Source organism: Fukomys damarensis, unplaced genomic scaffold (assembly GCF_012274545.1).
Source record: "Fukomys damarensis isolate Sample0158 unplaced genomic scaffold, DMR_v1.0_HiC HiC_scaffold_27, whole genome shotgun sequence".
Taxonomy (NCBI): Eukaryota; Metazoa; Chordata; class Mammalia; order Rodentia; family Bathyergidae; genus Fukomys; species Fukomys damarensis.
The window spans coordinates 851,305-871,647 of record NW_022900939.1 but is presented as its reverse complement, the minus strand read 5'-3'; the positions used below and the strand labels follow the sequence as shown (position 1 = coordinate 871,647).

General features: G+C 61.1%; 4 protein-coding genes across 8 annotated transcripts in view; 2 read left to right on the top strand and 2 right to left on the bottom strand.

Annotated features, from left to right (window-relative positions):
* Fads1 (fatty acid desaturase 1) overlaps positions 1 to 4,499 on the top strand; it is a 10,257-nt gene extending 5,758 nt beyond the window's left edge. For both annotated transcript variants that reach the window (XM_033756780.1, XM_033756779.1), the window contains 2 exons: positions 10 to 135; positions 217 to 4,499. In XM_033756780.1, the coding sequence (XP_033612671.1) occupies positions 10 to 135; positions 217 to 268 (178 nt within the window). In that variant the 3' untranslated portion in view covers positions 269 to 4,499. The remainder of the gene's footprint in view (positions 1 to 9; positions 136 to 216) is intronic.
* On the bottom strand, positions 3,324 to 6,827 carry Fen1 (flap structure-specific endonuclease 1). 4 transcript variants are annotated; one of them, XM_033756777.1, is made up of 2 exons: positions 6,675 to 6,827; positions 3,324 to 4,492 (listed from the first exon to the last, which is right to left on the bottom strand). In XM_033756777.1, the coding sequence occupies exon 2, from the start codon at positions 4,488 to 4,490 to the stop codon at positions 3,348 to 3,350; it is 1,143 nt and encodes a 380-aa protein (XP_033612668.1). In that variant the 5' UTR covers positions 4,491 to 4,492; positions 6,675 to 6,827; the 3' UTR covers positions 3,324 to 3,347. The 4 variants fall into 4 exon arrangements, with proteins under 4 accessions (XP_033612668.1, XP_010631329.1, XP_010631330.1 ...); XM_010633027.3 differs by having other exon boundaries at positions 6,617 to 6,826; XM_010633028.3 differs by lacking the exon at positions 6,675 to 6,827 and adding an exon at positions 6,356 to 6,546.
* Positions 6,828 to 6,975: 148 nt separating this feature from the next.
* Positions 6,976 to 9,623, top strand: Tmem258 (transmembrane protein 258). The gene is made up of 4 exons (XM_010633026.2): positions 6,976 to 7,072; positions 8,434 to 8,543; positions 9,010 to 9,140; positions 9,522 to 9,623. Exons 1-3 carry the CDS (start codon positions 7,070 to 7,072, stop codon positions 9,134 to 9,136), a joined length of 240 nt encoding a protein of 79 aa, XP_010631328.1. The 5' UTR covers positions 6,976 to 7,069; the 3' UTR covers positions 9,137 to 9,140; positions 9,522 to 9,623.
* A 407-nt stretch (positions 9,624 to 10,030) lies between these two features.
* Myrf (myelin regulatory factor) overlaps positions 10,031 to 20,343 on the bottom strand; it is a 17,576-nt gene continuing 7,263 nt past the window's right edge. The window contains 22 exon segments of the mRNA XM_010633143.1: positions 10,031 to 11,357; positions 11,493 to 11,567; positions 12,224 to 12,329; positions 12,400 to 12,474; positions 12,551 to 12,638; positions 13,768 to 14,004; positions 14,200 to 14,334; positions 14,412 to 14,500; positions 14,847 to 14,915; positions 15,056 to 15,177; positions 15,234 to 15,428; positions 15,519 to 15,628; positions 15,826 to 15,937; positions 16,042 to 16,242; positions 16,452 to 16,542; positions 16,629 to 16,739; positions 16,841 to 16,917; positions 17,395 to 17,590; positions 18,724 to 18,847; positions 18,914 to 19,034; positions 19,036 to 19,183; positions 19,713 to 20,005. Of these exon segments, the coding sequence (XP_010631445.1) occupies positions 11,283 to 11,357; positions 11,493 to 11,567; positions 12,224 to 12,329; positions 12,400 to 12,474; positions 12,551 to 12,638; positions 13,768 to 14,004; positions 14,200 to 14,334; positions 14,412 to 14,500; positions 14,847 to 14,915; positions 15,056 to 15,177; positions 15,234 to 15,428; positions 15,519 to 15,628; positions 15,826 to 15,937; positions 16,042 to 16,242; positions 16,452 to 16,542; positions 16,629 to 16,739; positions 16,841 to 16,917; positions 17,395 to 17,590; positions 18,724 to 18,847; positions 18,914 to 19,034; positions 19,036 to 19,183; positions 19,713 to 20,005 (2,850 nt within the window). The 3' untranslated portion in view covers positions 10,031 to 11,282.

The following is a 20,343-nucleotide window of genomic DNA, read 5'->3' as shown; positions in this document are numbered from 1 at the left end:
CCGCCGCAGCCTCTTCCCCACGATGCCCCGACACAACTACCACAAGGTGGCGCCGCTGGTGCGGTCCCTGTGCGCCAAGCACGGCATCCAGTATCAGTCCAAGCCCCTGCTGTCCGCCTTTGCCGACATCGTGCAGTGAGTGTGGGCGGAGCCGGCGGGAGGTCGCGTGGCCCGGCCCCCTCGCCATGTCCCTCACCGCCTGCCGTGTCCCTGCAGCTCGCTGAAGGAGTCGGGGCAGCTGTGGCTGGACGCCTACCTTCACCAGTAGCAGCAGCCCCTCCCTGCCCCGAGGGATGAGGAAGGGACCTCTCGGCCACAGTGGGGCGAGATGTGGATGTGCAGCGGCGGTTGGGGCGCAGGCGGGGCTGGGAAAGTGCGGTGGTTTTTCCACTTAAGTAGACACAGGTGGGTGATGAGTAGAGGGGATCAGGAGGGTTGGAGAGGGGGCACTGGCCCCGTGTCCCCTCTCCAGCAGACCCCAGAGGGCCATGGCAGCCAAGAGCTTAGGGAAGCGGTCGCCTCCCGCCTGGGGATCAGCTCCCTGGCCAGCAAGCCTGGCGCATCCCAGGGTGCACAGCAGGCAGAGGCCAGGGCTGTCCTGGAGCCTCTGCTACCCGACCCTGGCGCTGCTGCGGTAATCGAGATCCATCCGCCCGGTGGGAGCCGTGGTCTCAGTGTCAGAGACCTCTTCTTACTGTGCCTCTGACCCCCGCAGGAGCGCAGGACGCACTTCCTGCTCCACAGCCAGTGAGCAGGCGGGGTGATTGGGCCCGTACCCCTACAAAGAAACGGGGCCCCAGTGGTTCCCCTTTGCCGCCCACCTTGTAACTCCGAGTAGTAAGATAGCAGTGAGTATGTGTGAGAGGTGTGAACAGCAGGACACAAACACCCAAAGCGGAGTACACAAACCACCCGGAGTCTGGTCTGAAATGGGAAGGTTACAGGCCAAGTGTTTGTGGCCGTCACTGTGTCCTCTGTCAGCTTTTGTGCCAATGTCTGATTCTTGTGGAGCCCAGATGGGATTTGTAGGGTAACTTCTTAAAAATGTACTAACACTGGATGTCAGTTTTAAAGTCTGATTTGCAAAAAAACCCAGTTGAACTCATCATTCCAGAAAGGGGCTCGGCAGCCTGTGGAGTCTTTCTGAAGCCCTGAGGCTGCCTGCCATCCTGCATTCGCCTGTCCCACCTGACCACGGCCCTCTGGCCTGCTGGGAAGGCAGAAGCAGGGCTCAAGTTGGCTGGGGCTGGCGCCTGACAGCAGCAGGGTGGTAGCGCTCGGGGTGGGCCTGTGCTGAGGCGGGTGGGTCCGGAGCTTTGCCTAAACCTGCAGCGCCACTGGCAGTGCTCAGGCCTCTCGTGATGGCCCTGCCAGAGCCTGCTCGAGGACGGTGGGGTGGGAGGAGCGTTGCCTGGCACCACTCCTCACTCCAAAGAAGGTGCTGTCTGACCTCTTCCTGTCCCTGCCCCCAGCTGTGTGGCATCCCCGGCCTAGGGCACCAGCTGGCCCTGGCCCCAGGCCCCATCTGCACGAACACCAGTGGGCACCAGGGCCTGAACTGCTGTGGCCTTAGTTCCTTCGCCGCTGCTGTGTGGTCCTGTGGGGGATTCGGGACACGCTCACAGGAGAGGCCGCCTGGAGCCAGGCTGAGGCAGAGCCCTGCGGCCCCTCCAGCTCCGGCCGCTGTTTTTCTTCATCTCCACGTCCAGACCTGGGTGTCTCCCCTAATCGGGCCCCAGGTCGGGATCTGGTGTGTGCCAGTGTTGTTACCACATCCTGGTGGTGTAAAGCTGAGAAGTCCAGCAGTGACCGTGTGACGGTGTGGTTTGTCATCGCAGTGGGCGTGTGGGGCGTGCGCGTGCCACGCCCCGGCTCCTTCACTGTGCTCTTGCTTCCCTGGCTGCTTTCTACACCCTCAGGCGGAGCAGGAGCAGGAGCAGGAGACGCATGACCCAGGCCAGGTGGTGGCTCCAGCCCTCGCCCACCTGGTTCCCAGTCACTGCCTCTGCCTGTGCCTTTCCTGGTTTCACGTGTCTTGCCCGAGTCCCTTCCACCTGGACCTTGGGAGTACAATGCCTCCCCTGTTCCCACCTGTGGGTGGTTTCCCCACATGGTGCCTGTGCAGTCAGATTAACAGGTGTCTAGAAAAAGTGATTCTGCTTCACAAGTCAGAAACCAAGCGCACCCATGCGTGCGCTCCGCTGGCGCTGACTCAACTGCAGTCACACGAGGGTCAGCGTGCTGCTCTCCCTAAAGAAATCTCCTTCGTGCATTGAGTGCTGGAGTAGGGACAGTGAACAGAACTCCATTCCCATTGTCCGGCTTGCTGGGGAGTCTCCTGCCTCAGCCACAGGAGTGCTACCCCCTGGGGTGTCACCTGGAAAACCGCATGCTGTTCAAAGGCTTAGAAACCAGTGGTGCATCTTGTTTACCCTTCCCAGATGGTTTCCATTTGATTTGATGGCTACTTGGCATTTTCAGCTTCAAGTGGCAGTGATGGGTGTGCTAAACACAGGCTGTACCACCTCATGCTGGCAGAATAACTGCAGGGGGTGAGGGTGTGGGTGAAATCATGGGGACAGTTTCCATCTCCCAGGGCATCAAGACATCAGAAACCTGTTGTTCGTTTATTTTTTGGTAGCGGGGATCGAACTCAGGGCCAGGCAGGCACTGTGCCACGGAGCTGAATCCCTGGCCCACAGCAAGATGAACCAGGCGTCCACCCCGTGGCTCTAGGGCCTGGCGCCACCTCGTGGCCACTCGGCCACCTGTCCCAGGGTGTGATTCCAGCGTGTTCGCTTGGGTGGGAAGGAGAGCATCCCTGACCTGGAGCACCACGGGTTTTCTCAAATGTTTCCAAAGAACACCACATTCAGGATACTTTCGCCATTTTATTGATTTTTCTCCCCGTTCATATCTTTAAAACAAAAACAGCATAAGACACCAGTGTGTAATCCCAGCTGCAAGAGCTCCCAACTTCCTCCTAACATCACACAGCAAGCACAGTCACATTTTCACCTCAACATGCAGCCAGTGGTCAGTGCCTTGTTCCCAGGCGCAGGGCCTCCTGCCCTCAGGAGCTCTTCCCTCCTACAGCAGGCCAGGCTCAGCCAGAAAGGGAGGCACGCTCTGCCTCAGCCTCCCTTCGCCCCCAGTCATTCCCAGCCGTCTTGTCCCCTCCGCTCCCCTCCCTCTTCCCGCTTTAACACTGCTGTCACTGGCACTAACGATGGATCCAGTGTCCCTCGCCCTGCTCCGTGACCTTCCTGCGACACCAGGGAAAGGGAAGTGCTGCGGAGATTCTGCGGGGACCAGAGGCAGGCGCTCGGGGCACGGGCACGGTGGGTTTACTTCCCCCTTCTGAACTTCCCTGCAGCCCCCGACTTCGCCTTCTTCTTCACGGACCCCTTGGGCTCCGGCTCCTTGCGCTTGGCTGAAGACAGCGAGCCGGTCACCTTGAAGAAGTCGTCCAGCCGGCCCTGCGTGCTGCCCTGGCGGCTCTTGCTCAGCCGGCGGACGCCGCTGCGGATGCGCTCCTCGGAGAACTGCTTCTCTCCGCACAGGAACTTCACCAGCTCCTCCTCATTGGGCTCGCTCCACTTCAGCTCCACAGACTCGGGGTCCAGCACCTCGGGCTCCAGGAAGAGCTGCTGCGCCTCCTTATGCAGCCAGTTCTCAGGCACAGGGTACTTGCTGGGGTCGAGCCGCCGCACAATCTCCTCGATGCTCTTGTGCTTCTGGATGAGGTCCACGGCCCGCTTGGGCCCGATGCCCCGGATGCTCTCGCAGTAGTCGCTGCCCAGCAGGATGCACAGATCCACGAACTGCTGCTGGGTCAGGCCCAAGGCCTGCAGGACGCGGCTCAGGTGGAACTCCTGGATGGGCAGCTTCTTGGCCTCGCTGGCGGTCAGGTGGCGCATGAGCACGGGGCTGCCAAAGGTGAGGCAGTCCATGTCCTCGGTGGCCGCGGCGTAGACTTTGCCAGCCTTCACCAGGGCAGCACAGCTGGCCTCTGCCTCACTGGGGGCGTCGAGGTACGGGACGCCCATGAGGCTCAGCAGACGCTTGCACTCGTCGTTGTGCTGCTTCGTGACCTTCACCAGCCGCTTGGTGAACTTTTCCACCTCCTCCTCCGCCCCGGCAGCCTGGGCCTGCTGCAGCTGCTTCTCCGCCTCCGCCCGCCGCTCACCGCGCTTGGCCAGCTCGCCCGACTTGAGCTGCGGTGGTTTGCCGTCGAAGACATACACAGGCCTGATGCCGTTCTCCATCATGCGGATGGTGCGGTAGAACATGCCCATCAGGTGGCTGGTGGTCTCCCCCTCCTCGTTCTGCAGCACCTCTCCACCCTGGCGAACGGCAATCAGGAACTGATAGATGCTCATGGAGGCGTCGATGGCCACCTTGCGGCCAAAGTAGCTCTTGATGTCGTTCTCCCGGATGGCACCAGGGGCCACATCAGCAATGAGTTTGGCCAGGCCTTGAATTCCCATGGCTAAAAAGCAAAGACAAGAAAAGGAGAAGCTTTAAGTCCCTAACAGTAAAAGGGTCACTGAGGCAAGTGTCATTTCAACCAGTTGATCCTTATACTGAAGAAATTTGATAAAACTGCTGTTTTTATAGTTTCTGTTATAAAATTAATAAAAAATATTCAATTTCTGGTCATCCTGTATTTAAATAATTTCACTGGCAAGTGGTTGAGTTTTGTGCAAAAGTGAGGGTTATAGTTGGTGCTCTCTCACCAACTTTGTTTTAGTATTGGGGATCGATCTCAGGACCTTGCAGGTGAGGCAGGCACGGTGCCACTGAGCTAAATCCCCAGCCCTGTCAACTTCTTGTTTAACCAAGATACCAAGTCAGCGCAACAAGATGAAAAGATGAACAAGACAAGATCCTTCAATGTCAAGAAACAGTTCAGGATTGCTCACTCGATACTAAGGTTGAGTATTGGGAGGGGATCTGATTCTTAAAGGAATTACACACTGAACACGGTATTCTTGAGGGCTGTGAAGTTGTGGATAAGGTAACGGCATGATCCATCATGTAAAGACTACAGTGGACATGGCATCAGGGACGTTGTGGCTCAGCACAGGGGCTCTGGAGATCACAATGGCAGAACAGGCAAATACCAGCCACAGGACAGGCAAATATTAGCCAAACGTACCTGCTGTCTGCTCTGTTCTAGAGAACTCTGAGAAGGCAAGTGTGACATCTGGACAGGGGTGATGCGCTGCTTTAACCTGCCTTTGGCACTCCCTTAGCACATAAAGAGCACCTACTTTTATCAGGATGTTGCCGGGAGTTTTATGTTTTTGGTACTGGGGATTGAACTCGGGATCTTGCACTTGCCAGGCAGGTGATGGTTGCTGGGAGTTTTAAATCTTCACCTTTGTAAATTCTCTCCACCAGTAAGTCTGAAATGTGCAACCCATGGCTCTACCCCCTCCCCATGTCCTGATTTCCAGGCCTGTATGTTGTGGTCACCTGGCCCAGTATGCCACTTGTCAAACCTTCCCTGGGGCAGTGTTTCCCAAACTACCCTCACAATTTTTGTCACTTCCAACCTAAAGCTGAACTTTCATTCATTTACTGTTTTCTTTAGGTGGACCAGATCTTTTAAAAAACTAAAGTAAGTTGAAAAAGAAAGTGTATTCTAGGCAATAACATTTATATCATTAATATTTTGATATGTGTGAAATATGTAACTATCACAAAAAGTCGTTTAGGCTGGGCACGGTAACACGCCTATAACTCCAGCTACTCAAGAAGCTGAGGCAGGATTATTACAAGTTTAAACCCAGCTTGGGCAACGCAGTGAGACTCTATCTCAAAACCAAAAAGTGTTTAAAAGGCTGGGGATGTAGCTCAGGGTGAAGGCCCTGGATTCAATCCATGGTACTGCAGCAAACGATGTTTAGCGAGCAATTTAAAGGCATCTGGTCAGCCCAAGGATGGCTCCTGCCCGCTCTAAGGAATATTCTATCTGGCTTCTAATTGTCCCTACTCTTCCTCACAAGATTCTTTCTGGAGCAACAATAAGTGACTGCTACCTTCCCGTTCCTGATTAAGTCCCTACACCTCCGCATGGGATCAAGATCAATGTCCTCCTCCCGCCCCCCCAGCCCACCTGTTTCGCTCCCCCAGGAACAGACAGCCTTGGTGGTCAAGGCTAGGCCCCGATCCTAGATGTCTGCAGCCATCTGTGTGCAGTTCTCAAGCCACTTTAGCTTGGTCTGCTCATCTGTAAAACGAGGATGGTAACCACGCCTGCCTAGCAACATTCGCGCCAAGGGGAGCGGAGGCAACAGGTAGAAAAGTCCCCGCTCAGGAAGCCAGTGCTCAGCAAACGCTCCCCAACCTTGCTTTGCGAGATCGTGTGCAGAGGACGATGCCCTGCGCACTGCTGTTCATGCTCTTGGGACACCCGGCCGTTGAAGGAAGACGGGGCCTGCACGCGGTTTCAAACACGATTCTAGTAAACTCACGCCACAAGAGGCGGGAGTTACGACCCTAGTCCTCCACGGAAGAGAGGCCCAAGTCTCAGGCGGGAGGCGCCGGCCTGCAGGTGGTGAAGCCGCGCGCCTTCACCTCGAAGACGACCCCGTCCTGGGGGTCTCACCTGCGCCTCCGCCGCCAGCTCTGGTCCGGTAGCGCCGAGGTAGTGCCAAGCCCCTCGCCTCTGAGCCCGGCTGCAGTTCCCTCTAGCCGCCGCTCACTCTTCACCGCCTTCCAAAGCCCGCGCTCGCGTCACGTGACGCGGCTGTCACGCACAGCCTCCCGGGAAATGTAGTGCAGCCCTGTACCCCGGTTCAGAGCTCTCCCGGCATGCGGGCCTGCTGGATCAAAGGATACACTAAAGACCCTCATCCACCCATCGGCCCCTCGTGTCCCCACCTCGCCCATATTCGGTCCCCGCAAGCCCAGCTCTCCTATAACACCCCCCCCGTCGCAGCTGGACTACAAGTCCCAGAATGCCCCTCGCGCGGGCCTTTCCTCTTCCGGCGCGCGAGGCGCAAGCTCCTGCCGACGTGTTCTTCCGGTTGCGAGCGGTGGCTCAGCCTGTGCGGGCGAAATGGTGAGAGGGCTGGGGCACTACCCCGGGGATGCGAGGAGGCGGCGCCCCACGCTGCGTTCTCTTGCAGAGGCCGGGCGCTCCCGGGATCCGGCTGGAGCTGGCGGGCAAGGAACGCCCTTGCCTTGGGCTCCTTGGGCGGAGGGCGGAAGCGCCCGGGTTCCCGTTGCGGTGGGGGCAGTGAACACCTGCGCGAGCTCTTGCAGCTCCATCTCCTGTTGTCACTGTCTAGAAAGTTGTCCCCCGCTCCCGAAGTACCCACCCACGAGGCCCTGGGCAAATGTCACTTCCCGGTGAAGCCCTGGGGGTTCGCAGGCCCGGGGCCTCCGGTGCTCCGTGCAGACCCCTCGCCACGTGTGGTGGGCTTTGTCATCGGCCACGCCTCCCAGTGCCCGTCTTCTGACGCGCTGCTGGCTCTGGGACAAGGCCTATTCATCTTTGTGTTCCCAGCGCAAACACAGGGCCTGCGGATGGAGGCCCTATAAATGGCAGTGATTGTCTTTATTGCTTCCAGGGGGGCGAGGGGGACATAATTGTTTACTGGATTGAATTCCAGTGTCTCTTAGAACAGTGGGGTCTCTTTACTTTTCTAGAGCTGTTATGTTCTGCATCTCAGGAGCATTGGCTGTTGGGTGACAATGAAAGTTAACATTTGTCCAGAACTTGATGTTTGCAGCTCTCTCTCACAGGCATTAGCTCATAATTGTCCCTGCGACCTTAGGAAGGAAACAAACATACCTATTGAGCATTTACTCTGAACTAGATGTGTCAGCATGCATCATCTTAAGTCACATCAACCCCGTGAGATAGACATCGTTGTGTCCTCTTTACTTGGGCTCAGATTATTTAGTGGAGCCAGAATTTTAACTGATGAGGGTTTTCTACCTGCAGACTCTGGGGTTCCATAATGGTGTGGTGAAAATGGTACAGGATTGGAATTTGAGGTCTGGTACCTGTCTGGACTCCTACAGCAGGGATTAGGAGTTTGCAGTCTGTAGTCATAAGGTCTGCGGGCTCCAGAAATAACAGGCAAGCTTTTTCCTCTGTGGTTTTCCTGGGCAGAGCCCACAACTTTCCTCACCTTTCCCTAGTGGTCCTTGGCCTCCGAAGATGGCCAAGGGCCATTGATCTGCTGGTCACCTGTGTTGCAGTCTCTGTCACTTGACCTTCCGGAAATGGCCACCTCTTAAAGATATAATTATAATAATCATTCCCAGAGTGGATCACGAGCTGTTGGTTCTGAAGGATTCCTACATTTCTCAGGCAGAAGTGGGCCCCTGACAGCCACAGCAGCACAGGTGGCTCTGGTGGCTCCCGGGTTGGAATCGTGTGTTTCTTGGGTGAGTGACCTCATGCTCCCCTAGGAGCTCGAGGCCATGAGCAGATACACCAGCCCCGTCAACCCGGCTGTCTTCCCTCATCTGACCGTGGTGCTCCTGGCCATTGGCATGTTCTTCACTGCCTGGTTCTTCGTGTATCCTTTTCTGAGCAGCCAGTGGGCTGTGAGTGATGTAGGAAACTGAGGGAGAAACCGTGCTGGGTACCCACACCCTGCCAGCTTTGTATGTTGCATTGGGAGCTGGCAGTGCTCAGGGGCAGGCGTAGGTGTGATTTCCAGTTCAGGTGAGCTCAGTTTGCTCTTCAGACAGGGGGCCGGGGATGGGGCTGGGAGCCAAGGTTGGGAAGGTGGAGTAAGGAAGTGCGTGCCCAGGGTCAGGAGGTCTGAGGGCCAGTCCAGCTCTGTCCCAGCAAGTGGCCTGCGCCCAGTGGGCCTCACTTCTCCGAGGGCACCGTGGGGTGGTGTGGGGAGCAGTGTCCGCAGACTCTTCCGGCTGCACCAAGCTGGTGAACCCTCCGCCCACACCTTTCTACCCTGAGTGACCCTGGACAGCTCCCTGCACTCCACAGTCCCCCCTGCTAATCCTGAACAGCCTGCCCAGCTACGAGGTCACCTCCACCAAGTACACGCGGGACATCTACAAAGAGCTCCTCATCTCCCTGGTGGCCTCGCTCTTCATGGGCTTTGGTGTCCTCTTCCTCCTGCTCTGGGTTGGAATCTACGTATGAGTGGGTAAGAGCTGTGGCGGGTGGCACACTCCAGCCTCCAGGTGCAGCCGCCTCGGGGGCCCAGGCTTGTGGAGGGGACTCTGGACAGGAGTCCCTTCCTTGCCCTCCTGGGGATCAGGGCCTTCATGATGCCTGTCAGTGCTGCATCTTCCACGCTGCCCCACCCTCTGGCTTTGGGGAGCACTCGGGAGGGAGTGGGAGGCGTTATACACCAGTGACTTGGGGGGTTACAGACTAAGCTGGCTGCACATGACCACGTGTGACACATCCTCAGAAGTGTGCTGTGGACCTGACCTGACCTGCCCCCCACTGGCGGCATGGGCCTTGAGGAGAGGGTGGGGAGAAGGGGCTTCGATCTGGTTCTGACACTCCTGTCCTCTTTCAGGTACCCTGGGTGGCTTCACCGAACCCCTGCTTCTGTAAATTAACTTTTTTACTGTTAGAATCTCCCGCCTGCTGCTCACAATAAAGGCAGGTGTCACAGTCCTGTCCTGCGCCCTTCCTGCTCCTCAGCTGCCCTGCATATGGCTGTGCTGTTGGAGCTCGGCTGTGTGGCTGGCCTGTGGGCTGGCGGCCTGGGCTCTCTTCTCTCATCACTAAAGTGCACTCATCTGGGAGCTTTCTGCCCTGGGCAGCCCTGTCCATAATGCACTCACCTTCTGGGTGGGACCCCCTTGCCAGACTCAGTTGCCTGAAGTCGCCCCCAGCCGGGTGGCCAGGCAGGCAGTAGGAGGAGCACGGGCAGGGGAGGTGGCCGGAGACACAGCTAGTGTGAGGCTAGGGTGAGTAACACCCAGCACCCGTATGGCCTCTCGGAACCGGGAGGTCTGAGGCCTGGCCCACGGTGCCTCTTCTCCCAGCAGAGTGTTCAAGAGCCCAGGAGGCAAGCTCAGGTACAAAGCAGTATTTGTACATTTATTTATATGTGTATATTTACTTGAACAGAAAAGGCAACTTGGGGGACAGGGAGCAAGTGGGCCCAGGGTGGGTGCACGATAAATATGAGAAGATGGGAGTTAAGTGGGGGTGACACTGTGTGGACTGCGGCGTGGGTGGGCGGGGTCCACTGGGGGAAGCCCTATGTACAGCGGAGCGGGGGGACGTTTAGCCACTGCCACAGGACGGGTACTGGGGCATGTGTAGGGGAGAGCACCCACCTTGGCCCACCCCTTCTGTACCCAGGGCCAGGGTACCTTTGGTCCAGTGTTCACCCCTCAGGCAGTAGGAGCTGCTGAAGGGATCCAGGGGCAGAGAAGGGTCATTTTCCAGTTAAGGGCTGAAGGGCCCCGGCATACACAGAGAGCCCAATCTCCCCCACCCCCAGCCCCTGTAAGGCCCTGTCAGGGTGGCTTCCCTGGAGGGTTAGGCAGGACAGGAGCACCCTCCACCGGGCTCAGATCTGTCAGGATGAGAGTGGGGCCCGCACCCCACCCCCGGGGAAGTGCTCAGGGCCAGAGAAGGGGCCCCGCTCGTGGTATGGGCCTTAATAGAGAGGCTGCCCTGCGAAGCACTGCTCAGGACAGCGTGGGGCAGGGCTAGGTGCTCCAGGCACCACTGGCACGTAGTAGAACCTGACCCACTCCCACCTCTACTAGGCACCATCGGTCTGGGGGAGCTGAAAAACGGGCTGGAAGTACGCTGGGCTCTGAGCTCCAAGGGAGCAGGGGCAGGGGTCCCCCAGCGGCTGGCCCCGGCCGTCCCACCACTGCAGGGAAGCCTGCCCCTCTGCTCAGAAGGTGGGGTCGGCAGTGTGCTGAGTCCCTTCACGGCGGCCCAGGCTGCCTGGCCTGGTCAGGCTTGCGGGCCGAGGGTGGCATGAGGAACAGGCGCCAGCCGTCCAGGGCTGACTCGGGCCAGGTCCAGCGTAACAGTCACACCGTGGGGAGGAGAGTCCCCGCCGAGAGTCTCCGAGGACCGGGGCCAGTGCTGCCCAGACCCCAGGATTTCTCCGCAGAGGTCAGTGCGGCTCCGAGGCTGCCATGGTTGGGGGTAGCAGGCAGGCCAGCAGCTCCAGTGTGAAGGAAGACGCCTGTCTCCGGTCCTGTCCCTGCGAGGCTGTGAGCCATCACCAGCACTTGGCCCCAGTGTAACACTGCATCCAGCGAGGAGGGCCAGGCCCGGGTCCCCGCGTGGCCACCGCCGCCGCTCAGGGACACAGGCGGTAGAAGTGGAAGTAGTAGTCTGTGGCTGGCCGGGCCTCCCAGCTGCAGTTGGCCTGACCCTGGGGGAGGGCAGTGAGATGGCTCAGGACCGCAGGCAGCGACACCGCTGCCAAGACGCTGCAAGAGCCCTGCGCCCCTCCAGCCCCTGCAGAGGTGGAGCCTGTGCCCTGGGCACAGGAAGAGCCTACACTCACCAGCAGTGCCACCCGGAAGTGGTAGGTGAATTCGCGGGTGGACAGGACAGCGATGGGCCACTGGTGGGAGGTACCCTGCAGAGAAGGGTGTCGGGTCAGCAGCCGCATCACCCCTGCCACACCTAGGCCACCAGAGCCACAGCAGCCCTGTTCAGAGGTGGGTGCCGTGGCGGCTGCCTTCCCTCCGTACAATGCCCAGACCATCTTGCACCTGGCTCTGGGCATGTGGGCTGCTCCCTGTTACAGTGAGGAAACAGCTACTGGCCCAAGGCACACAGTGTGGGGAGCTGGGGCGCCAGCCCAGGTCTGCCAGACACACCCTCCCTGGTGGCACTCGGGTCAGCGTGCCAGCCTCCCACTGTCCCTCTACCTTGGGTGCTATTCCTGCCATCACTGCCCTCGCCCGCTCCCTCTGCTTTCCACACAGCTCTTCTCCCTTGAAGATGCTGCCATTGGGGGTCGAAACCTGTATCCCCACCTCTGTCCCACCAGCAGGAGCAAGGCCCTTGCCGAGCAGACAGCACGTGGGCAGGGGCTCACAAGGCTGTCGGCCCCGGTGTGCAGGCCTGACCAGTGAGCCGGACGGGACCAGAGCTGCGGCCCAGGGCTCTGCATGCTCAGGCCACCTGCCTGGCCTGACCTGTGCAGCAGAGGCACCAGCGCACTGTGCCAGACCCACTCTGCACCTGCTCGGGAGCTGTCCAGGGAAGGTTTGGCCCTGCTGGTCCTACCTGGGTGTCCCAAGGGGTACGGGCGTTCTGCGGGACACCCCCCTCCTCACACGGCTCCGCCGCTGCCGACAGGCTGCACAGCACCACGGACACCGGGGCGGAGGAGCTGGGGAAGAGGCAGTGAGGCACAGTCCTTGCCTGGCCCGCCCCACCCCACCCGGCACACACGTGCTCACTTCATCTGCAGGGTCAGGCTGAGGTGTAGTGGGGTGCGGCTGCTCACCGGGATGTGGTAGGTGAAGTTCCCAGGCCTGCAGGGCAGAGGGTGGCTCAGCACGGCCTGGCAGGGGCTGCCCTGCCTGGGGTGCTCCTCCCGCCGAGACCCACCTGCAGGCATCTGCGGGGGCGCAGTACTGGGAGGTGATGGGCATCATGGTCTCCAGCACCTGGATGGAGGTCAGGGAGGGCACTGGGTCTGCAGGAAGAGAGGCTGTTGGGGCTGGGCGAGGGCAGTGAGGTGGGACAGAGGGCGGCAGCCTCCTGCCGGGCTCCCAGTGTCCCTCAGTGGGGCTGTTTCATTGGCCAGGATTGCACCGCACCCCTTTCCAGCAGTCCAGGGAACCTGAGATCTGCACCTCTGCAGAACCAGAACACCCCAAGCAGCAGCTGTGGTCACCACACAGGGAGCATTGACAGCTGTGGCTGTCCCCACCTGAGAGCCACTGTGGAGCTCCCCCATGCAGGCCCCAGCACGCTGGTGGGGGACAGGTCTGTCCTGTGACCTGGGATGGGCCCAGAGCCCAAAGGCCAAGGGCGCACTGACAGCCAGGGGTGGGTGCCAGACCAGGACGAGCTGGATGGTGTCCTTCCCACGGTTGGTCCCACGTGTGCTCTGAAGCCACCCCCCCCGTCCTGTCCCTTAGGTCCTCATCACCACTGGCGAGCTGGCTGGGGGCAGTGGCATCCGTCTAAGCTGCCTGTAGGCCCTGGCCCAGGAAGCGCTGCAGGGTGAGCCCCATCCCGGTTCCTGTCACTTGGAACTTCAGCCTCTGTGAGGCACCATTTCCGAGCCTTTCTGCTCTTGAAGCCACACAATTCACTAGTGGAAGTGGAGAGGCTCACGTCTCAGTGCAGGGTTGCTGGCCTACATACCCAGGACAGCTCCTGGGCACCTCCAGAGCCCAGCTCAAGAACCTCTGCAATTACAGGTTCTCAGAAGACTGGGCATGGTGGTCCACAGGAGGCTGAGGCAGGAGGGTTGCAAGTTCCAGCCCAGCCTGGGCAATGTAGTGATTTACTGAGACCCCATTAAGACATAAAAAAGGGAATCTGCCGTACTACAAAAACAAAATAAATTATAAAAATTGAAAACTCCAAAGGTTTGAGGTTAAAGAGCTGGCGAATCCTATGCAGTGCCTTTCTCACCCTGGACAGACCCTTCCCTGAAGTCTCCCCGTCCTCATCCGGATGGTGGGGCCAGCAGGTTTGTGGGGCCCTGGGGGTGAACTACAATGACCTTCGCTGCACGCTCCACATCCACTGCAGCTGCCCTGTGCCAGGTGTGTGTGAGTGGGCCGCAGTGGGCGTGTTGGGGAGGCCAGTACCTGGCTGGCCCTGGGTCCCAGGGGGGCTGAGTGCTGGGACCCTGCGGCGGGCCCGGCCGTGGAGCCCAAGGCTGGGGCTGTTCTTGGCCTTGCTTGGCCCCCCAGGGAAGGGGACTGCAGGGCTGGCCGCAGGCTCCATGCCTTTAGGGTGCTTGGTGCGACCGATGCCGTTGGCTGAGATACCCCAAGACTTGGCTCTGATGCTCGTGACTGGCAGCAGGGCTGCCTGGCTGGGGCCTGTGGGCAGGACCAGGGCACGTGAGAGGGCACTAGTGCCATGTCTCATTGCCTAAGGCTTGGCAAGCCCGACTATCCCTTGGTCCCTGGGGTGGCTCCCTAGGCTTCCTGTGGTCCTTACTCTGGGCCTGAGACCCCGCACCCACAGATCTAGGCCCTCCTCTGTGCCATCCCCCACCCAGGGCTGGCCCGTACCTGAGTGGTTGGTAGCAGGGGTAGGGCTAGGGCTGAGATGAAAGCCAGAGGCAGGGCTGGGGGTGGCACAGCAGACGACAGGGCAGGGGTGGCTGGAGCACAGGTCCAGAGTTCGGACAGCTGGTACTGGGGTCACTGAGGAAGGGGGATCTGCATAAGCCCAGAACACAGCCCCTGTACCTCCCCTCCCACCGGCCCAGCCCAGCATGTACCTAGCAGCAGAGAGGGCTGCATGCCGGGCAGCCCTGTGGTCACAGGCAACTGGCGGAGCTTCGTAGTCCCAAAGCTCTGGCTGGACCTGCTGGGAAAGGCGGGTGAGCTCAGGGCTGGGGCCTGGGAAGACAGGAGGAGGAGGGCGTGGGAGGAGATGGGAAAAGGGCTGCAGGTTGCCTCACTACCCCGAGCACGCTGGGGCTGGAGCAGGGCCGGGAGACAGGACGGGACACGGCGAGAGAGCCAAGTACGAGAGGCCAAGGGGCGACAGGCACAGGGAGCAGAGGAGACAGAGGTGGCCTGGGAACGGGGTGTGGTGGTGACGGCCAGGTCCTGCCTTGGCTCCTTCCTGAGCCAGCCCAACAAACCCAGGGACCTGGGACAGCTGCCTCCGTGGGGCCCAGCACGAGAACCCAGCCCGGTCCCAGACGTACCCATCAGTGTCCACCAGGTCCTCCTCGGCATGCAGGCTCAGCACGTACAGTGTGGACATTGATACCACGCTGGCAGCCAGGGACAGGTAACTGTCAGAGCCAGAGCCACGGGCCAGCACCCCCAGGGGTCGGCACAGGCCCAGCCCCATCCCTGGAGACCATGGCCACGTCACCTCCCACGCCGCACCCCCGGGCCCCCAGGGTGTCACCTGAAGGCCATGACCACCACCAGGGCAATGATGGTTCCCTGCAGGAAGCGCTGGCTGACACAGGCCTGGTCAGGGACCACTGAGGCCGGCTGAGAGGGGGGAGGGAGGAGCGGAGAGGGACACTGAGGCACCTGGGGGACCCCAGTCCTGGGCAAAGTGGCCCCGGCCCACCGCTCACCTTGCTTACGCCTGCCCTCCCGCCCCGTGCCCACCTGAGAGCGCCTGCACTGCCGGTGGACTTGAGGCTGTCCAGGCGCCGCAGCGTGGCCAGCTGGTGGCTCCAGCGCTCCAGCTCGCCAATGCGCGTCTCCAGGTTGTCTGTGAGCTTGCACAGCTCCTTCACGGCGCCCACGTTCTCCATGAAGATGCGCTCCTGCGGGCGCGAACATCAGCACCCACTGCCCTCCCAGGCGCCCTGCAGGCTGCGGGAGGACCAAGGACCTCCTGGGCTGGGGCCGCCCACCTTGTTCACCACCAGGAAGTTCTCCACGGTCCTCCCGTTGGCAAAGACCATGTCCCCTGTGTCCTTCACGGCCTCGGGCAGGATCTCCTTCACCTCCTGGGCGATGACACCTGCGGAGCGGGTGGGGGGGTGGGCCCCTCAGGCTGGTGTTCACTGGGACACGGGGTGTGGGGCGTGGGAAATGCGAGTAAATGGGGAAAGGGCAGGTTCCCAAAAAATGGGGCTCACACCGGTGGGGGCCAGGAGTAGGACTCCTGGTCCCAGGCCAGAGGGGGAGCTCCTGGGCGCAGGGTGCCAGGGCCCCTACCAGTCTCGGGCGCCGCGGCCTCAATGCCCGCGCTGGCAGCAAACTCCGGCTTGTAGCGGTAGCGCCCCAGCCGCATGCGCGAGATCCTCTTCAGCTGCTCCGTGGTGTCCACCTTCGCGACGGCCAGTGCCAGCCTGAGCCCGCAGCGCAAGCAGACCGGGCCAGGTAGACGGAGCCCCTGCCTCCCGGCCCCTTCTGCCTCCCCACCCCGCCCACCTCCTGCACGTGCTCCTTGGCGCGCAGGTCCGAGGGGTGCAGCAGCGAGCCCATGACCTTGACGTTGCCGTGCACCACCAGCGCCTCGTCCGGCCGGTCGGTGTTGATGCCCACGCGGCCGTGGTGGAAGACGGTGTCGGGCACCTGCGCCCTCTGCCACAGCACGTCGCTGTCGCTCTCAAACTGGCCTGGGTTGGAAGCCTAGGTCAAGTCCAGCTGGGTCAGTCCTGGGAGACGGGGACCTGCAAGGCCCTGGGAAGGGGGAGCCCCAAGTCGCTTCTCCGGGCCCGCCAGGCTCCTCACCCCCGCCCGGCGGAGGCGTCCTGCCACCCCCGGGCTTGGTCTCCTCCCCCTGTGCGGCTCCGCCTTGAGGAGACACCGCCAGCAGCCCCAGGGGCGGGGCGCCTCACCCGCACTATGATGCGCTCGGAGATCTGCGCGGCCAGCGTGTAGCTCTGGTTCTGCGCGTGCGCCTGGAGCGCCACCACCAGCATGAAGTACCTGGACAGACAGGGCTAGGACACTGGGGGCACCGAGGGCAGGACGCCACGTCCACGCAGCACCACTGCCGCTGCCACTCTCCTCACCTCTGGTCGGGGTTGGGCTTGCCCTTTTTGCGCATGTTGTTGGCTGTGGTCTCGCTGAAGTGCAGGCGCCCCACGGTCACCTTGGTGACCTGCTCGGGCGGCAGACTGACCCTGCAGAGCGGCAGCTGCTTAGGGCAGGGATGGAGGCTGCCCAGCCAGGCCATCGGTCGCTGCTCTTCCCCGGGGTGCCGCCGTCCCAATGCGGGACTCACGTGACGGGGTTGAAGGGCCGCTTGCTGCGGTCAGACTGGGACTGCTCGATGTTGATGCACTGATTCAAGGCCTCCAGCTGGGGGCGCAGGGAGGGGCTCAGCCAGGTGCCCACCTGCCTCCCCACCGGCGCTGAAACCCCAGCCTGTACCCCACGTCCACACCCTGGGGCTGCCTTCCAGAGGAGACCCACTGGGACTGGGGTGCCACCCTGCCCGTGCGCAGCCCCTCTGTCACAGGGCTACGGAGCCTCACAAGGGGCTATGAAGGGACCCAAGGGGTTGGGGTGTGGTGCCAGGTAGGCCGGAGTACAGGAGGCCCAGGCCCCTCTAGAAGCTGTGGCTGTGCCAGGAGGGCACCAGGGCCTCAGAAGGAGGTAGCAGGCTGTGGCCTCCTGTGTCACAGATGGGGACTGAGGACGGGAGGGATGTCGCAGGGAGAGGCTCCAGAAGGGCCAGGCGAGAGCAGGTGCTGGGACGTGGGGGCCAGGAGGTAGGAGGAGGAGACGGAGGGGTCCCCAGCAGGCCGTCCTGCCCCTGCCCAGCATCACGCCTACCTTCACCCCATGCAGCTTCAGGTAGAAGCAGTCGAGCGGCTTGAGGCCCTCAGGCGTCTTCACAAACTTGGGCTCGCCCAGCATGCCGATGTACACCGTGACCTGGAAGTGATTCTTCTTCTGGCACACGAAGGCGTCATCACCCACGGAGAAGTTGAAGCCCTTGTCGGCGTCCACGCGGTAGGTGAGCATGGGCCTGGGGCAGTGATGGTGTTCATGGGTCCTGGACCATGTGCCCTATGCTGTAGCCCAAAAGCCTTCTGCAGTGAGGGGCTGGCAGGTCAGAGGTGCCCACACATGCTTTACACGGCTGGTGACAGGATGTGGGGGGGCCCCGAGGCCCCCAGGGAGGGACCCCCCACTGTGCCTGGGAGGGGAGTGGGCTGGGGGCTACATCTGCAGAGCCTCACCGGCCTGACAGCCAGTTGCCATGGGAACAGTGGGACCAGGCACGGGCTCCCACGGGCCCAACCCCCCACTCCTACCCCGGCAGGGAGGGCGTTTTGGGCTCTCTGCCCCAGCCCTGAGCTGGCTCCTTCAGGGGAACTCTAGGTGGCAGTACAGACAGCAACTACTGGTTTCTGCCCTGGTCACCCTCGCAGTCCCCTGGCACAAAGGTGCCTCCTCTGGTCACAGCCACACATAGTGGGCAGGGCGCACACTTTCTGCTCGGTCAGGAGGCCTGGCCTAGCTCACCCGTCGCCCATAGCAGGACAGCAAGGAAGTGGGCGACCCTGAGGACTCAGTTCCCTGGCTCCCAGCCCTGGGCCTGGGTGGCGGGCTGGCCGGAGGAGGGGCTCCCAGGACCTGCCCTCACCCTGGCCCTACTTCGAGGGACACCTCAACTGGTGCAGCAGCTGGACCCCTGCCTGGCCCTGGGGACTTCTGGCTGGGAATCCCACGGCCCAGGGTGCTCTACTGTAGGAGGCCACCTTGCCCAGGTGGGGCACTGTTCAAAGGGACAGAGGCCAGCACCCTCTCACCATCGGGCCCTCTGGGGAGCAGGGGAGTGGTCCACCCACAGCCTGGGTGTTGGTGCAGGGCCAGGAATGCCCCAGAAAAATCTCTGCCAATGCTCCCCGCCCTCCTCCTGGCAGGGACCAGGCTGTGGGCAGGTCCCAGAGCCCTGGGCTTCACCATCTTCCTGGAATGCAGGGGAGGAGGAGGGGAGGGGAGGGGAGCGAGGAGGAGCCCGCATGCACCGGGCCACTTCCTCCTGATCTGGGCAGGCCCTCAGGTACACAGTGCCTCCCCGGGGCCTGAGGGTCCCAGCTCTGCAGCAGGAGGGGTGCTCCCTGCTCTAGAACACGGGGGGCAGGGGTGACTCACAGCTCCTTGTAGTTGGCATCGTACAGGGTGGCCCACTTGTTCTGCTGGTGGGGCTGCCACTTGATGGACTGGTAGTTGGGGTCCAGGTAGGAGCCACTGAGGCTGTCGCTGTCCTGCAGGAGACCTGTGGGGGGCATCCATGTCGCCGGGGTTCAGCTGCTCCCTACCCCAGGGCTGACCGGCTAAGTACCTGGGGAGGGCGCCCCGGGAGGGTGCCAAGGCGGGGTCTGTGCCCGGGTGATGCTGAGGGGCAGGGAACTGGGGCCGGGGGACAGTGGGCCCTGCGGGGGCCAGTGGGCCCTACGGGGGCCAGGACGGGGATGGGGCCCGGGTGGGGTGTGGGGGCAGCGCCGGCCCGGTCCCAGGCTCCTGCTTGATCATGCCGTTCAACATCTGGGCGCTGAGGGTGTTGGGGGGAGACTCGGAGTGCTTCCTCTTCTTGGAGGGGTGTGTGGGGAGCCTGGGGGGACAGGTGTGTGCCATGGGCCCAGCTCTCGGGCCTGGAGGACCGCCCCCTCTGGGCCACCACGCTGTCTGTCACCCCTTCCCAGGGCCCCGACACCGGGTGCCCTTCCTTAGGGTGCTGTGGTGGTGCTTGGATCAGAAACAGCCACAGAGGCTGGGGTCTCAGGGGCCTGTGTGGCTCCCCTCCCTTCTGTCTAAAAAGGGCTTTGCCAGCAGCATTTTTCCTTGAACAACATCCATGAAAAAGTATTTTTCTTCATGGTATTTTTGAGACAGGGTCTTGCTATGTGGCCCAAGCTGGCCTCGAATTCCGTGTGCTGGGATGGTAGACATGCACCGACGCACCCAGATCAATGATGAAATTTCAACAGAAAAACAGATGAGAGCCACCTGGCAGGTGCAGCCACTGGGGCCCAGGGCAAGGCCTGGCTCTGCCTCGTTCCCAGCTCTCCCCTCGGACCTCAGTTTGTCCATCGCCCGCCAGCCCCGCCCTCTGGCTGCCCCAGCCCCGGCCCCAGCCTCACTCGGCTCCATGCTGCAGCAGCTGGTGTAGCATCTGTGGCTGAGGGGTGTGATGGAGCTCGCTGGGCACCAGCCCCTGGCCCATGGTGTAGGGCGGGACAGGGGGCTCGGGCTTCAGGTACAGGTCCCGCTGCAACACGGGGTAGTGGGGTGGGGGCGGGAGCTCCAGGCGGGAGGGCACCCCCACGTGGCACAGGGTGTCCGGGGTGATGGTCCGCAGGAGGCGGGGGTCTGCGAGGAAGGGGTCCACAGTGGCCTGCCCTGCTCCCAGGCCGGGCCGCTGCTTCCGGGTTGGGGATTAAAATTTCACCCTCCCATTTGTGCAACTCTATTGGGTCTTATTGTAGAGATTGTACTTGCCCTGGAAACTCACTAACACTTGATACTCTCACTTTTTAAAATGCGTTTCTGATGGGAAAATAATAGTTATCACTTTGATACAGTGCATATTTCCTTGATTATTAGTTAGGTTAAGCACTTTATGATTGTTGTCTTAGTTACTTTTCTTGTTGCTGGAATAAAATACTCAACAGCTACAAGTTAAAGAAGGAAAGATTTATTTCAACTCACAGTGTGTAAACCTCCACTATCACATGGCTCTAAGGCAAGATGGTACAGCAGAGGGACATCACA